The sequence below is a fragment of the Stegostoma tigrinum genome, chromosome 28 (assembly GCF_030684315.1).
Source record: "Stegostoma tigrinum isolate sSteTig4 chromosome 28, sSteTig4.hap1, whole genome shotgun sequence".
In the NCBI taxonomy this organism is placed as follows: domain Eukaryota; kingdom Metazoa; phylum Chordata; class Chondrichthyes; order Orectolobiformes; family Stegostomatidae; genus Stegostoma; species Stegostoma tigrinum.
This window is the reverse complement of record NC_081381.1, coordinates 33085928-33104783: the sequence shown is the minus strand read 5'-3', so window position 1 is coordinate 33104783 and position 18856 is coordinate 33085928. Positions and strand designations below refer to the sequence as shown.

Below are 18856 nucleotides of genomic sequence, written 5' to 3'. Positions count from 1 at the left end.
CTCCTGAGATGCTGCTTGGCCTGCTGTGTTCATCCAGCTTCACACTTTGGTATCGTAGCTGGGAAATTTTTTTTTGTGCAGAAGGTAGGTGGTAAGCAGTAAACAATAGGTGTGGACAGAGGCCGAAGAGAGAGAAGGACAGTTGGACAGACAAAGGAGTGGATAATGGTCAGGCTAGGAGGATGAATAGATGCTATCGGAGACTATTAATGGCTAAGAATGGGTATGTGTAACTTTTGATGATTCAATAATCCATTCTGAAAGCAAAAACTGCTAGAGATCGGACAGCATCTATAGAGAAAGAGCAGGCTAACATGTCTAAATGACTCTTCATCAGAGCTGGTTTACAAGGCCTGGTGTGTATGGGTTGGGATAAGGATATGGAAGAAGGTGCCTCAAGCCCTAAAATTGTTGAACTTGATATTGAGTCCAGAAGGCTGCAGCATTCCCAAGTGGAAAATAAGGTGCTGCTCTTCCAGCTAAATAAAGGATAATGCCAGGCACAGCATCAGACAGAGGCCAATCAGCCAGAAGTGTTAGATTAGAATTATTCAAGGTATAATATTCACTTAACCTTCAATTAATTCATTTTGAAAAAAAAACTGAATGAAATACTACACTTCTTAATAATAGTCACAGAACTACTGGGTTGTCTTAACAAGATATTGGGTTCACAAATTTTTTTTGGGGGGTGAAATTTACCTGTACTAGCAGACATGTGATCCAGATCCACAGCCATTAGGTCAATTTCTCAATGGCCAAGTGAACCACTCTGTTTAAGGGTAATTAAGAATGGGCAATAAATGGTGGCCCGGCCAGTAATGCTCACAATCCAAGAGCAACTAAGAACAACGAATTGTAAAGACTGGTAACATGTGGTTGGGGTTACTTATTGATAAAGCAGCCAGGTCTGCAATACATTTGATGTTCCCTGTGCAAAGTATACCCTCCCCCCAATTCTGTAATCACTCCTAGCCCTTACAATCCTTTGAAATATCTCTGCTCATCCATTTCTAGCCTTTTGCACATCCCTTAATTTAATCACTCCATTACTGCTGGAAATACCATAAACTCTGTAATTCCCAATCTTTAGACCTCTTCCTCACTGTCTACCTTTAAGATGTTCATTAAAACCCGTCCCTTTGACAAAAAGCTTTTAATCTTCTGCCCTAATATCTCTTTTAGTGGCTCAGAATCACATTTTGTTTGATAACATTCCTTTGAAGTGCCAGGGTACAAGTTACTGTCAAAGGTGCTAAGGAAATACAAGTTTCAATAATGCTATAAGATGTTAACGTCTGCAGTTTGAGGAATGAATGTTGCGATGGATTTTGTCACATATATTTAAGCCCATTCTAAGGAATTTGCAGATCCTTTTCCCCTTACCCACTACTGAGTCACTGTTCCATGATATTCACGTCTGCTGTGTTCACAGATGTTTGCAAGCTGTCATTGCCATCCCTTTGCATTTTTGCACACTCCATTAGCGATCTCCCAGTATTTGTTTAGGAAGCAATAGAGGCAGTGGAACACAAACTATTTAATAAAGGACGAACAACTTACGTTTGCTGAGCATCTTTCATTAACTAAACATCTCAGCACCTTCAGGCAATGGCGATATTTATAAAATTCCCACAGTGTGGAAATAAGCCATTCAGCCTAACAAGTCCATACCAACCCGCCAAAGAGCACCCACCCAGACCCATCCCCCTACCCTATCCCTGTAACTCCGCATTTTCCATGGCTAACACACCTAACCTACACATCCCTGGACACCACGGGCGATTTAGCACGGCCAATCCACCTAAACTGCACATCTTTGGACGGTGAAATGAAACTGGAGCACCCGGAGGAAATCCACGGGTCAGGAGATCAAAAACTTGATCAAGAGATTGGCTTTAAGGGCATCTTAAAGGAGGAATGATGAGTACAGAGGCAGAGAGATTTACGGAGGTAGTTGTAGAGAAGCTTAGAACCTGCTAGAACATGTCATCTCTTTCCCCTTTATTCCATCAGAAGGTGTTTTGTCTGCTCTTGACAATTGGCCACTAACAGGTTTGGAACTTACACTGTGGCTAAGCACAGGCATGGACCCAAATCTCTTCACTTCCTGAGGGTGTCCGTTGGCAAGGTACTGGGCAAGATGGAGCTACCGTGTTGGAGTTAAAAACTCGTTAAAGTGCAATGTGTGATGGAGTCAGTTAAATACAGGTCACTCGCCTGTCACCTGGTTTCAAATCCAGCTGAGACTGATGGGTTGCAGGTATCTGATTCATGGCTGGAAAGGATCCCAAATGAAATGAGTTTGGACTGCCTCAAATTTGCAATGCATAATGAGCCACAGGACAAAGCTGTTCTTAATCCAGCACAATTACTTTCATTTTTAGACAGTAAACAGGACACAGGCAATCAAAAATACCTTGTGTGGTTACGAATGTCTCAGGTGAACTGTAACAGGTTTAAATGCCCTTTTCCCACCCTTATGTGGTGAGACAAAGAAGGCTCCTTGACTGTGGAGGTTATTCTGAATGGATTTGATTCCTTCCTCACCCAACATCACCCCAGGCACATCTGTACACATGCAGTAGTGAGTGCATTTTCCAAACAGGGCTGCCTGGATTATCGTCAGGAGTAGGAACTGCTCTTAGGCCCTTCCCAGACAGAAGTCTAGGGGGCCAGTAGTAGTTTGGAGACATTGCTCTGACTAAGGTGGCAGGTGTGCTCTTCCTGGTCAAATCAGCTCAGTCGTACACCACATCCATTTAGCAAACACAGATGCCTTCGCTTCTGCCCTTCAGGCTTTATTTGTGTTCTTGGCTTCAGGCAGAGTCTCAGAAGAAGATGATGCAAGAGAAGCTGAAGAAGAAGGATTATGAGATTGAAACTCTAAAGAGAGAGCTGAGAAAGCAAGGCCAGGAGCTATGTGACACCACCACGCAGCTCATCAACCTGCAGAACTCCATGGTGAGTACCCACCTTGCATTCGATTTACAGGAAGCTCAATGCTGGGTTTAACGTTTGTGTGTTAGTCTATGCGTGCCACTCAGCAAAATTAAAGTGCTTTATGAAGTCTAAGCTTTTAAAAACATTGCCCAGATTGAAGCTCAAACTGAAACAATTGGAGGCTCCTCTGTCTGCAGGTTGTTGGAGAAATCTGGTAAAATGAGTTCAGGGTAACTTTTACCCAGTTAGGGTGAGACATTTTTTGGAGCAGTATGGAGAGAGTTATTCGTTCCAACTAACCATGTTATACATATCCATGTACACTTTGATACAAACACTGAATGCTTGAGGTGAAAGGTTCAATTCCCCTTGCTTCAATCAGCATTTAACTCATATCAGAAACGATATGTTTAGCAATCATAAAATCATTGAGGTAATAAATTGAAGGCATCACTGTACCGATTAATTACTTGCTGTGAACTCCAGCCAGTACCCAAGACATTGGCTGCAGGGAATTAATGAGCTCAGTACTGTCCAGGAGCTAAAAGAACAAGTATTCTTGAATTGATGGGATAATTTAAGCGTTTTGTTGATCCCCCAACTTGTGTTAATCCAAACCCTTCACATTATTTAGTTCATTGCCAGGTGGTGTTGTGGATAGTATAAGTTAATTCTAATTACATGGTAACTGTTTGATTTTTAACATGACTCCTGAGGGAATAGCTTTTCGGGACAAGATGTTAAAAGGGAGGATGGTATGACAATTACAGATTAAGATGTATATAAACATTCAGAAACATTTTAACAATTTCCTACACCAGTGCCAGAGCGCTTAGCAATTGTGCACATGTGAAATTGGTCATGGCCACAGCGAAAAAGGAAGCTCAAAACCCACAGCTGTTAAGGAGGAGAAGTGACCTTTGGCCGCTATTGGTAGGAAGTGTTATCTCCTTAAAACAAACAAAATTAAACCCATCCCCTTGTATTGAGCAAGTTTATTTTCCAAAAAAACTTTAATGAGCCTCTCCCAAGAGAGTGTCTCGTTATTATCCTTGTAAGGAGATGTTAGGAGAACTAGAATGAGTTGGGTAATGTTTCGGCCCCAGCTTCAGAGCTGGTTCTGAATTGGCTTATTCATAGAATCGTAGAACCCCTGCAATGTGGAAAAAGGCCATTCAGCCCATCGAGTCCACACCGATGCTCCAGAGAGCATTCTACCCAGACTGATCGCCCCCTCCCCCCCACCTTGTGCCCACGGCTAACCCATATAGCCTGCACATCCCTGAACACTCTGGACGATTTCAGCATGGTGAGTGCACCTAATGTTCATGTCTTTGGACTGTGGGAGGAAACCGGAGCACCTGGAGGAAATCCACGCAGCCACAGAGAGAATGTTCAACTGAAATGGCATTGAAGAGAAAGTTCTTCCCCTCTACCCCACCCTATAACCCTCAAGCCTTTCTACTGGCTTCCTGGTTCTATGGCCCATCACCATCTGGTAATTCTTCAAGTGACCATCCTACATGTGTGATTAATGGATATTGAGAGCTGTTAAGCTTCAAAGGGCAAAGCACAAGGGTGACTGGATAGAAAATCAAACTTTAGCCAGTCAGGTGATTCTTGTCCTTGGTCCAAAACACTGAACTCAGTGGGTTGAAGTTGACTCAACAGTTGTAACTCTCAAAAATGGATAAATGGCATGGAAAAACTAGACAGTCATTGGGAAAGAACAGTGGACTGAGCACTCATGTTTGAGGCATGATGCATTTAATGACCTCCTCCTCTGCAGGATGTTTCTATCAATTGAGATATGAGCTAGTCAGTATTAAATTGGACCTGAGCTAGCCCTTCTTAACACAAAGAACAGCAAATGTGCCCAATAATGTGCCAAGTAGAATCATGGAGACCAGGCAAAATCCAGTTGGATGCTAAACTGTGAGTATAAGTCGCCTGTGATGTTTTACTGTTCACTGCAGAGCTGGAAATGTCTCAATCTTATAAAGTGTGGCAGTCTGACAGGAAACAGCAAGATTAGATTAAAAAAAATTGGAACGTAGGAGACAGCCTGAACAGGATAAATGGAACTGGATCATTGAGCTTGATAAGGGAAGTTGCATATTCCTCCATGCACGCATGACACGTGCAGAAGTAACATATAATTGCAGCATTCCAAATGAATCAGGGTTTTAATCTAGGTACTTTCTTCGGTTAGTAACTCGTTGGTTAGTTACTTACTGGACTTAATGGTATAGTTTGTGACAGGATAAAGATGTGCTGTTGTGGGGATATTGAGAATGGTGCCCATGAAAACGCAAACAGGTCAACCCAGCCAGCCCAATATGTGTTGTAATGACTTATACAACACAGTCCAGACCCATGCACCATGTAATATCCTGGGAGATACAAACCAACATTTAAAAAGCCAGGCCAATCAGCAGGGTGAAAAAAAATTGAACATTTCTCTTTGACTCTATCCTTCAGCAGTTGAACCTAGTCCAAGAGAACATGTTAGCCCTGCTTTATTGTAATAAGATACCTTATTTTCGTATGAGGTGATCATTACCTCGGCCAGAAACAGCACCAGTCCAAGGTAGGTGAAATTCAAAGAATCAGCATTCTCTTCCCGAGCTGCAAACTAGTTCAACAGGTCCACTGTTCTCTCAGAAAAGAAAAGCTACTTCCACCTTTGAACTTCATTCTGCCCATACAAGTTTAAAAGCATGACCCTGAATCCTCCTTAACTTATTTAGTTGAAATAATCGGTCAACATGCATACAGTCTGGTTCCTTCAGTCTCTCATTAGCAAGGAAACAGAACACACAGGCATGACTTCAGATGCTATATTTAGAAAGGAGACAATGCATTTTTTTAAAAATGAGTTATTAAATAAACTGATCAAACTTTAAGAAAATAAATAATCAAGTCCTGACAGATCACATCCATGTATTTTAAGGTATCTAGAGAAAATAGAACAGTCATATTACTGCATATAGTTAATCCAAGAAAGTTATACTGCCAGACAATTGGCAGAGAGCTAACATTTTCTTAGTATTTAAGAAGGGAGCTAGAACCTGTCTAAGGAACTATAAAGCAGTCAGCTTAACATAGTGGGAGAAATAATGGAATTCCTACAAGAGGAGAGAAATAGAAGAACATCTCAAAAGCAAGTCTATGACAATGCATTGTCCAAATGGATTTCAGAAAGGAAAGTCTTACCAACTGGCACAATTAAGTTTTTGAAGAGGTAACAGAGACAGAATCAAAGGGTATTTTATCTAATTTATCCAAAACCTACGGGTATAGACTAATGAATAAGGTCTGAGAATGCAGAGTCCCGGAACAAGTAGCAGAATGGATAAGTCACCAGCTTTAAACCAGGAAGTAGAGAGAAGGGCAAATACCTTCAGTGAATAACACATTGGAACACCAAGATGTCATCATTCCATGCTGGGTGTAATTGTTTCTTTTTGCAGAGTATGTGTACATTTTAGCCTGCCCATTTGCATGAACCCAATACCTTTCTATATTTCTGGTCACCCAGAATGTCATATATGCTTGATAATCTAAGCTCAGTTATCTCAGTATTGTTTGCATATTGATCCCCCAAAACCTATATCCAGGTCATTAAAGCAAATAGTAAACAGCAGTGGTCCTAAGTCCAAACCACATGGGCACCACTGGCAATTAGCCTCCAAGCAAATTCATTGACACCCATCTTCTGTTGCCGATCAAGATTTAAACAAATTACATACCGCATCTTTGAATACAAAAACCTCACCTGAAAGCTTCCAGTTTTACTTTTATTTCTTTACAAAATCTTGAGGGTTCTTTCACTTCCCCTGAGATCAAACCAAGTTGTGCCACAGCTCTCAGAAATTCACATTGATTCACCTCAGCATTGCTGCTGTTCTCCAAGGTATGAGATTTCCTGAGATCCTTCCACCAACTAGGTGACACACCAACTCTACTTAAACACCTCACAACTGTGAACATCTGAGCTCAAACAGAAACCTCACTGCTTTCTTGCTTCAGTGAATCTAGCGACTCCCTTGCTTTCTGATTGTCCTCTCGGACTGCTGTAAAGTTTCCAGGCAGATACTCTTTTTCTCTGCATGTGCCAAAGCTGCTTCCAAGCTCCAGCTACTTGTTTTAAAGCTTCTCCTATGCTGACCCAACCTCCTGACTGCCTTTTTCTATGAGAAATGCAAAGATGGACATCAAAGAAATGCCAGAAATCTATCTCCATGGCAACATGGCACACTTGGGAGGTCCCAGTTATAGACTTAAACTAATTATCTTTCATTTCCAGGCTCTCCTTTAAGTCTGGGAAACTATATTAATATTTTAAAAGGCTTAGAAAGGGATCATTAATTGAATAGGTTTCCCACTTTTGATTCAGATCTTATTTAAATTTAACCCCTCAATTTGCAATTATTTTAAATCCATTTCTAAGTTCTCTGCAGGTCCTTCACCATCCCAAAGATCCAAATTGTATTCCTTAAAACATACAAATATGTAATTTCGTACTTCTTATCACTATGTCAAAGAAAGGCACATCATTCCAAGTTCTTGCTCCTGACTGCTATCTTATGGCCCCTGCTGGATACCAGAGAAGTATGGGATCAGCTTTAACTGCATAATGAAATAGTTCACCAACACCAAAGTACTTGCCACATGGGTAAACTGTTGAGTGGCTGCTGCACACCCAAATTAAACTCTGGAATGTATCAGCACCTGCAGGACAGGAGTGGAGACTCGAAATAAAACCAGAAAGTTCTGCAGAAGTTCCACCACTCTGGCAGTACTGGTGCAGCATTTTCTGATCACCACCATCCCCAGTATTTCACATTTATTTTAGAGGGAAGCAGAACACTGTTTAAAATGCATTTTTGGAAAAATCGTTATACTGCAACAAGTGTGTGTTATCCTGTGGCTTGCCGTCTGTTTTCCAGTGTATGAATTGTGAAGCATGTAGCTGTAGCCATTCAAAATGTGTGTGTTCCAGTAGATTGTGTGATCTTGCTGTCTGTCAGTATTTTGTAACACTGAGCCTTATTCCCTGGTCTTTTTTCCCAGGAGATGAAGCAGAGGCAGCTTCCAGAGGAGTGAGCGATTCCAGAAAATGCTGAAACCACCATACACATGCAAACACAAGTAAAAACACACACACATAAATACGTAACATGCACAAAAGAGCATGGACACAAACACACACACACAAACACACAAACACATATACAGGCATACACGCACACACTCACATACACATATACACACACCTAAATAGATACACACACACACAAATACATACAGGTACACAAATACATGCACACACAAATATATATATACGTGCACACAAAAATACATACACACATACACACATGCATGTACATTCAAAAATGCGTCTACACACACAGAAATACACATGCAAATACATGTACACACACAAACACACACACACCCAATACAAACACACACACACCCAATATAAACACACACAAATACATACACACACACACAAAATATACACATACAACCAATACATGTACACACACAAATACTTATATACATACAAGTACATGTACACATACAAACTCATATTCACACACAAATACACACACACACATTCACACATACAAACTCATATTCACACACACATTCACACATACAAACTCATATTCACACACAAATACACTCACACACACATTCACACATACAAACTCATATTCACACACAAATACACACACACACATTCACACATACAAACTCATATTCACACACAAATACACACACATTCACACATACAAACTCATATTCACACACAAATACACACACACACATTCACACATACAAACTCATATTCACACACAAATACACACACATTCACACATACAAACTCATTCATGCACAAATACATACACACACACGCAAATTCACACAGACATAACTCATATTCACACACAAATACATAAATACACTCATATTGACACACACACACAAACTCAAATACACACAACACACATTCAAAAACCCATACACATGCAAACACACACACACACACACACAAACTTATATACACATACGCACACAAACAAAAATCTATGCACATGCTCACAAATTCATACGCACATATATATAGATTCACAAAGAGTCATGGGCTAGTTTATTGCTGGGAAATCTATTCCTTTCTTGCAAAAGCCACATAGCACCAGATGTTTCTTTAAATTGACTGTTGTATGTGAATACTGAATGTGGTTGAATACTTTTTAATAGGAAAGGCTTGTATTTATGTAACACCTTTCATGATCTCAGAACGTTCTTTACAGTCAATGAAGTACAATTTCAAGCGTATCGGTGTGAAGCACTTTTAAACAGCATCATTTGAATGATTCAAAGTATTGGCTATTTCAATTACATTTTAAAATGACTGAATTCTGAAAATTAGACTGTATTCCCAGGCTGAGTATCCCACTGTTGTATAAAGCAGCTGGGACCCAAGTCTTTGATGTCAATTGCATGTATTTTTTGTTGAAAATGTTCTAAGGAAGGGTCTGTTATTTAGTGACTCTCCGCCCAGAACCTTGCTTGCATAAAGCTAAATATAAAAAGGGGAGATTTGGACTGTTAAAGACTAGCAACCAATGCCTGTAATACAAACATTAATATAAAAATGCCTGTTCTTGTGTTGCCAGATGGATTGTTCCTTGCAGCCTTGCCATGTTTATTCAGTTAGTAATTAGGTGACTAGTCAATGCGCACACACTATGTGGCCCCATGACTGTAAGGGAGACCAAAATGGGAATTAACTGCTAGTAACCCTATTGCAACTGCGTGTGGATGTGCTGGGGGTGGTGTGAGCAATTGACAAGCTGTCAGTAGGGTGGCTTAGGAGGGCAAGAGACATTGAGCATTGAGGCAGAGTCACGGTGTTCTGTTGAGCAAGTTAATTCGTCACATTCCTGCTTCCAACTAAACAACACCCAGCTTGTGCCGTGTGGCATTTCATATTGGAGACAGAGGATTCCCGATGTGTCGTTACAGCAAGTCTCAATGAGATGAGACAAACTTTTGTCTTGAGAGACTGTAGAGAGCTGACTAGAATCAGGAGTCGGGACTGACAGTGCTTGAAGCACACAGGACACAACTTAAATATGTTGGAAGCGGCTGAACTCAACACTCCGGCCAAATAGTTTTAACGCATTAGTTTGTGGAGGAAATAGGATGAAATGTTGGTTTGTAGGGCAGCATCGTTTGGCATGGTAGCTGTGCTGTTTAATAAAAGTGGCTGTGTCCTTGGAGTTATGTTAGAGCAGAAATACACTTCAGAAGGCAGTTTGGATTTCCTCCTGAATTCCTGACCTCAGTTACATTGCTGTGAGGAGGGGAATATTAAAGGCAGACACTTAATCAGAGATTAATCTTAGATTTGTTGCATTCCAGAAGGGTAGCCAATTGGCCCATCAAATGTGTGCCAACTGTTTTCAAGATTAACTCAACTGCTTCCACTTGTCCCAACCATCTCATATATGTTGTTAGGGAGTTTTCTACTGTGCAGGAATTCTTGGCAAATTGTAACCATGTTCTGCATGAGTGTGTTTACAGTGCAGCGACTTGGGTAATCCCTCCACTGAAACAGCAGTAAAGGCCATTCTCCACAGTAATGCAGGGCAAGACAGAGTAGTGAACAAGTCAAATCACCCCTCCCCCAACCCAAAGTGACTGACTCAACCTCCGCACACTGAGAATGCCTCCCTCTCCACACTGAAATCCCCATTCCCCGCACACTGAGATTCCAAGCCCCCTCCCACACTGAGATCCCCAGCCCCCACACTGAGATCACCTTTCCCCCTCCCACATTGAGATCACCCTCCCCCTCCCACACTGAGTTCCCCAACACTATTCCACATTGAGAACCCCATCCTCTCCCACACTGAGATCTCCATCCCTCCTCCCAGACTAATCCACATCTGCCTCCCAGACTGTGATCCCCATCCCCCTCCCACACTGCGATCCCACTTCCCCTCCCAGACTGAGATCTCTCACTCCCCAGACTTAGATTCCTCTCCCACGCTGAGATCCCCACCACCCCTCCCATACTGAGAACCCCTCCCACACTGAGATCTCTCCCCCGACACTGAGATTCCCCTCTCACACTGAGTTTCCCACCACCCCTCCCACACTGATATCTCCCTCCCCACTCCCACACTGAGATCCCCCTCCCATACTGAGATCCCCACCTCCCCCCTACATTGATCCTCATTCCCCTCCTACTCTGAGAGCTCCCTCCCCCGTCCCACACCGGGATTCTCCTCCCATACTACAATCCCCATCCTCCTCTGACCCTGAGATCCCACATCTCTCCCAGACTGAGATTCCCCTCCCATACTGTGATTCCCATTCCCCCTCCCACAGAAGTCCCCCTCCCCCTCTCACACTGAGATTCCTATTCCCCTCCCACACTGAGATTCCCATTCCCCCTCACACAGAGGTCCCCCTCCCCCTCACACACTGAGACCCCTATTCCCCTCCCACAGTGAGATTCCCATTTCCCCTCTGGGTTTCAGTCATCAGTAACTGTACTGATTTTCATGCTGGGTACTGTCACTGTGTGGGGAACCATTTAGCAATGAGGCATTAATGTCATCCCAAGGGTGTTAATGTGTGTAAATAAGCCTCTCCCTAGTGAGAATCTCATCTCCATGTGCAGCACTCAGTTGGTAAATGGGACCTTTGCTCTTGACGTCTGAAATCTCCTATCTGCTGATCTGATGTGATTCTCCGCATTTTCTCCCTAGTCCCCACGTCATTCAATGGCTGGGAACACTCAGGCCCATGGGTTTGGAAAATGAGTGAGTAACTGTCTTCAGCTTGTTGTGTAGTGTTCTTTCACAACAAAAATATCAATTGAGTTTTCAGGCCCACTAGACAGAAGAGATCTTTGGAGGGTATGGGGCACCTAATAACAAGTTAAATACCTGGAGAGGTGAGGGACATGGAGTGCCTTCTGACCTTAACAGCAGCACCTCGGAATAAAACTCCACCATAGTCCTGAACGACACCCAGTCAGGTTTGTGACTCTCTAGCTGGGAGAGAGGAGGTATGTGGCTCAGTTCCAGGCCAGAGCCTGAAATAATCCTGAAAGCAGTCAGTGGGAGTAGCGGATTTCAGTACAGTTGCTGCTTGTTCTGAGTGATTGGTACTTCGTACAATCGGGAAAGATAGGGCTCGAGTGGGCCAAGACTTACCGACGATCTTAGAGGGGTAGAGGCTGCAGGGCTCATCTGCTCTTCCTGGCCCACAAAGTGTTAAAGAGAAGGACAGCTGCCTGGCATATATCTGTTTGCCAGCAGGCAGTGCTGAGCTCCTACCGGCTTGACATTCATATTACAATGCCCTTGTCTGCTGTTCACCATAGAGAATCCTTATCAATGGCATCAAACTCCACAATCTGGCATCTACCCAACAATGTGGAAAATTGCCCAGATATTCTGTGTGCACAAAAGGCAGGACAAATCTAACCATGCTAGCTACCAGTCAATAAACGTGGAGCTTGAAAAGCACAACAGATCAGGGAGCAGGATGCTCCCTGGGTACTGTCTGACCTGCTGTGCTTTCCCAGCTCCACATTTAGTGACTCTAGCTTCTAGCATCTGCAGCCCTTTACTGTCTCCAGGCTTACTACCACCCCATCAGTCCACTCTTGATCATCAGTAAAGTGATGGAAGGTGTCATCAACAGTGATATCAGGCAATCCTTGCTCATCAGTAACTTGCACACCAACACTCAGTTTGGGTTCCGCCAGGGTTACTCAACTCCTGTCATCATTACAGTGTTAGATCAAACATGGAAAAAGAGCTGAATTCCAGAGGTGAAGCGAGAGAAACTGCTTTTGACATCACAGCTGCGTATAAACAATTGCGGCATCAAGAAGTTCTAATTAAAACCAGAAGCATCAGAAGATCAGAAGGAAAACTCTCTACTGGTTGGAGGTAGTGCATTGAGATAGAAAATTGGTTAGCAGACAGGAGTAGGAATTAATTAGTTTTTTTCTGAATGGCAGGTAGTGACTAGTGGAACACCACAGGGACCAGTACAAGGATCCCAGCTATTCACAATATATATGTGAATGATTTGAATGAGGGAATGAAATGTAATATCTCAAAAGTTGCAAATGACACAAAGTTAGATTGAAGGATGAGCTGTAAGGAGGATGCAGAGTGAGATTTGGTCAGGCTGAGTGAGTAGGCAAATACATGGCGGATGCAATACACTGAATAAATTTGAGGCTATCCACTTTGATAGAAAATATAGAATGGCAGATTATTATTTTAATGGCAATAGATTGAGTGAGGGGAATATTCAATAAGACCTGGATGTCCTTGTGCACCAGTCGCTGAAAGTAAGCGTGCAAATGCCCACTAATTTAATTAAATTTTTCAAGGAGATGACAAAGGCGATTAATGAGAGTAGAGCAGTGGATGTTGTCTACATGGATTTTAGTAAGGCTTTTCACAAGGTCCGTCATGATAGGCTCACCCTAGGGTTAAGATGTATGGGATCCACAGTGACTTGGCCACGTGGATTCTGAATTGGCTTGGCCATCGAAAGCAGAGGGTAGTGGCGAAAGGGTGTTTTTCTGGCTGGAGGTCTATGACTATTAGTGTTCCACAGAGATCTGTAATGGGACCTCTGCTGTTTATGATACATATAAATGACTTAGATGAAAATGTAGATGGGTGGGTTAGTAAGTTTGCAGACAATACAAAGATGGGCGGAGTTGTGGATTGTGTAGAAGGTTGTCGAAGGATTCAGCAGGATATGTAGATCAGTTGCAGATACGGGCATAGAAGTGGCAGATGGAGTTTAATCACGGTCAGTGTGCGTTGCTGCACTGTGGGAGATAAAATGTTAAGGAAAGGTATACAGTTAATGGCAGGACTCTGAACAGCATTGAGGTACAGAGGTATCTTGGGCTTCAAGTCCATTGCTCCCTAAAAGTGGCCACACAAGTACACAGGATGTTAAAGAAGGCATCTGACATTCTTGCCTTTATTGGTTGGGGAATTGAGTACAAGATTCAGGATGTCATGTTGCAGCTTTACAAGATTTTGTTTAGGCCACATTTGGAGTATTGCATTCAATTCTGGTTCCCTCCCACATTACAGGAAGGATGTAGAGGCTTAGGAGAGGGTGCAGAATAGGCTAACCATGATACTAGGATAGCAAGAACTGAAGATGCTGGATTTAGAGATAACAAAGTATGGAACTGGAGGAACACAGCAGGTCAGGCAGCATCGGAGGAGCAGGAAAGTTGATGTTTTGAGTTGGGACCCTTCATCAGTCCTGCTGTGTTCCTCTAGTTCTGCACTGTATTGACTCTGACTGCAGCACCTGCTGTTCTTGCTATCTCCGAGTAAAGAAGGCAAACTGTGCGTAGGCTTTCACAGGGACAGGATTCAAATACAGGAACAAGGCTGTCTTACTGCAATTATGCAGGCCATTAGCGAGGCTACACCTGGAATATTGTGAGCAGTTTTGGTCTCCTTATCTGAGGGATAGGACATAGAACAATACAGCGCAGAACAGGCTCTTCAGCCCTCAATGTTGCACCAACCTGTGAACTAATCTAAGCCCTTCCCCCTACACATTCCCATCATCATCCATATGCTTATCCAGGAACTGTTTAAATGCCCCTAATGTGGCTGAGTTAACTACATTGGCAGGCAGGGCATTCCACGCCATTACCACTCTCCGAGTAAAGAACCTGCCACTGACATCTGTCTTAAATCTATCACCTCTCAATTTGTAGCTATGACCCTTGTACAAGCTGAAGTCGTCCTCAGAAAAAGACTCTCACTATCTACCCTATCTAATCCTCTGATCATCTTGTATGTCTCTATTAAATCCCTTCTTAGCCTCCTTCTCTCTGATGAGAACAAATCCAAGTCCCTCAGCCTTTCTTCATAGCTCCAGACCAGGCAACATCCTGGTAAATCTCCTCTGCACCTTTTCCAATGCTTCCACATCCTTCCCGTAATGGGGCGACCAGAACTGCACACAATATTCCAAATGAGGCCGCACTAGCGTTTTGTACAGTTACAGCATGACATCACAGCTCCGGAACTCAATCCCTCTACCAATAAAACTTAACACACCATAAGCCTTTTTTAACAGCACTATCAACTTTCAGGGATCTATGTACATGGATCCCTCTGCACAGCCACACTACCAAGAATCTTTACATTGACCCGGTATTCTGCCTTCCTATTATTCCTCGCAAAATGAATCACCTTACATTTATCCGTATTAAACTCCATTTGCCACCTTTCGGCCCAATTCTGCAGTTTATCCAAGTCTCCCTGCAACCTGCAACATTCTTCCACATTGTCCACCACTCCACCGACTTTAGTGTCATCTGCAAACTTACTAACCCATCCACTTATGCCTGCGTCCAAGTCATTTATAAAAATGACAAACAGCAGTGGTCCCAAAACAGATCCTTGAGGCACACCACTGGTAACCGGAGTCCAGGCTGAATATTTTCCATCAACCACCACTCGTTGCTTTCTTACAGAAAGCCAGTTTCTAATCCAAACTGCTAAATCGCCCTCAATCCTGTGCCTCTGTATTTTCTCCAATAGCCTACCATGTGGAACCTTATCAAAGGCTTTACTGAAGTCCATGTGCACCATGTTCTTGCTATAGAGGGAATACAATGAATTTACCAAATTGATTCCTGGGATGGGATTAATGTAGGAGAGGAGAGAGTGAATCAGCTAAGATTTCATTCACTGAGGTTTAGCAGAATGTTGGGGGATCTCATAGAAACCTACAAAATTCTAACAGGACTAGACAGGTTACATGCAGAAAGGGTGTTTCTAGGATTCCAGAACCAGGAGTTGTAGTTTAAGGATAAGGGGTAAATTTTTTAGAACTGAGATGAGGAAAGAATTCTTCACCCAGAGAGTGGTGAGCCTGTGGAATTTACTGCCACAGAAAGTGATTGAGGCCAAAATATTATGTGTTTTCAAGGAGTAGATATGGCTCTTGTGGCTAAAGGGATCAAGGGATAGGAGGGGTATTAGGGTTAGTGATCTTGATAATCAGCTATGATCATAATGGATGATGGAGCAGGCTCAAGGGCTGGAATGGCCTACTGCCACTCCAACTTTCTATTTTCTATTAATCATACCAAGAAAAATGGAAGATAGTTGCGGTTGTTGGAGGTGAGTCATCTCAGTCAGGACATCTCAGCAGGATTCTTCAGGGTGGTATCCTAGGCCCAACCACATTCAACTGCTTCACTGAAGCCTCCCCCTGTCGTGTGGTCAAAATTAGGGTTGTTTGCTGATGACTGCACAATGTTCAGCAAAATTTGCAATTCCTCAGATACTGATGCAGTCTGTGCCAAAATGCAACACATATGTAGATGATAAACAAGTGCCAGGCAATGACCATCTCCCACAAGAGAGAATCTACCCTTGCTCCTTGACATTCAATAGCATTGGGATCACTGAATCCTTCACTAAACATCCTGAGGTCTGCCATTGGCCAGAAAATGAAATGGACTGGAGCACGTTAGAGGCTCGGACTCCTGCAGTGAGAGTATGACTCACCTTCTGACTCCCCAAAACCTGTCCACCATCTACGAGGCACGAATTAGGAGTCTGAAGGAATAGTCAGCACTTACCTGAATGGGTGCAGCTCCAAAAACTCTCAAAATCTTGACACCATCCAGGACAAAGCAGCCCACTTGATTGGCACCACATCCACAAGCATCCACTCTCTCCACCACTGACTCACAGGTAGCAGCTGTGTGTACTATCTACAAGATGTACTGCAGAAATTCAGCAAAGACCCTCAGGCAGCACCTTTCATACCCACAACCACTTCCAACTAGAAGGACAAGGGCAGTAGATACCTGGAAACACCACCACCTTCAAGTTCCCCTCCAATCTACTCACCATTCTTACTTGGAATGATATCGCTGTTCCTTCACTGTCGCTGAATCAAAATGCTGGAATTCCCTCCCTAATGGCATTGTGAATCAACCTACAGCAGCAGTTCAAGAATGCAGCCCGCCACCACCTTCTCAAGGGCAACTAGGGAAAGGCAATATGCTTGCCCAGCCAGCAATGCCCACATTTTGTGACTGAATAGAAAAACTCTGTCATTAATATCATGGCTGGTGGAAGCATACAATGTGGGATCCACCTTGATTTTCAACATATTCCTCACTTGGATACTCTCAGCCTGTCCAGGCTAGGAGGTGTTATATTGGGGGTGTGGGGGTGGGCGGTGTGGGTGTGCGCGGGAACATCCTTTCTCATTCTTTTGTTTCACAAGATTCCAGGAGGTTTTTTTTGTTCTAATTACTCACTCAGGAGGCATTGGCATCCCTGGATAGGCAGTATTTATTGTCCAGAGGACTGTTAAGAGTCACCACATTGCTGTGGGCCTGGAGTCACATGTAGGCCAGAACAGGTAAAGATGGCAGTTTCCTTCCCTGAAGGACATTAGTGAACCAGATAGGTTGTTTCCCCAAACAAATTGGCAATGGATTTTTGGTCATCATTAGACTCTTAATTCCAGATTTTTTTTTCCTTTCTGAATTCAATTTCCTCCATCTACCATTGTGGGATTTGAAGCCCAGTCCCTAGAACATTACCTGTGTCTCTGGATTAACAGTTCAGCAATAATACCATTAGGTCATTGCCTCTCCAATGTTGTGATTGACATTGAAAGCAAAGAAAGCCTCTTTGATGGAGACAGAAACAAAAGGATATAAAAGAGGGGTAGAGAAACCATTCACATGAAAGAAAATTGGTAGGGAGAAGGTGCAGGGGTTGAGCTTGTTATTTAAAGGAGGAAGAAATGTTCTTTTTTAAAAAATGCTGGAAATAGAACAGTGAGTAAAGATATCTAATTGAGCTCAGAATGTAGCTAAAATATATTGCCTCGTAATTGATTCAAGCCATATCAACTTAAAGCAATAAGATTTATTGTCTTAAGGGGCTAGCCAACATTGCACACAGCTTGCATTCAATATATAGTACATGACATGATTAATGTACTGTATACCTGCTCCTTTATAAAATAGCCCATGCAGGGAGATCTACAAATATTAAGTGGTGTTAAGCAGGGAACAAAAAAGTAAGATATAACACTTTGGCAGTGTTTGAGGGATAAAAAGTTTGAAGTATATGATTGGCCTGTGAGCACATAGGGAAAAAGGCAGGTTGGCACTTCATCAAATTTAATCTTCCATATTTTTCAGGGGAATGAACTTGCTGCTTTCAGCAAAGGGATCAACAGTTGGATTGAAAAATGAATAATATGGCTCTGAAACAAAAACAGAAAATGCTGGAAGAATTCAGCAGGCTTGGTATTTGTAGAGAGAGAGAGAAGAGTTCACATTTTGAGTCCAATGACCCTTCTCCAGAACCAACTCAGTACATTAACTCTCCACAGATGCTGCCAGACATGCTGAGTTTTGCAGCAATTTCTGGGGTTTTTTTTCAGGTCTTCTTCATATGTGGGTGTTTTTTTTGTTTTATTTTAATGTGGCTCTGATTTTAGTTTTGCCACCACTGGCAATCCATGCCTACGATTGCAAATGCTCTGAGCTCTGGTACTTAAACTCTAAATCTATCTACTCCTCTGATCTCCCTTAAAACCTACCGAAAGCTTAGGCCTCCTGTCCAAACATCACATTAAGTAGCCCAGTATTGAATTTTGGTCTGTTGATTGTAGTTATGAAGCATCTTGTGTCATTTTATTATTTGTTGAAAACACTATATAAATACAGGTTCTTGCAGTTAGATAGTGCTTCCTTGCTGGGTCAAAAGTCTCTGCCATCCTCCTGATCATTTTTTTAAAAATGTTTTGTCTTAACTCTCCATCATAAAGACTT

The 18856-nt window shown here is 42.6% G+C and overlaps 1 protein-coding gene across 1 annotated transcript in view; it reads left to right on the top strand.

Annotated features, from left to right (window-relative positions):
* fhad1 (forkhead-associated (FHA) phosphopeptide binding domain 1) overlaps nucleotides 1-9829 on the top strand; it is a 131719-nt gene extending 121890 nt beyond the window's left edge. Inside the window, exons 30-31 of the mRNA XM_059638058.1 lie at nucleotides 2824-2964; nucleotides 8020-9829. Coding sequence (XP_059494041.1) covers nucleotides 2824-2964; nucleotides 8020-8052 — 174 coding nt within the window. The 3' untranslated portion in view covers nucleotides 8053-9829. The remainder of the gene's footprint in view (nucleotides 1-2823; nucleotides 2965-8019) is intronic.
* Nucleotides 9830-18856: the final 9027 nt, after the last annotated feature.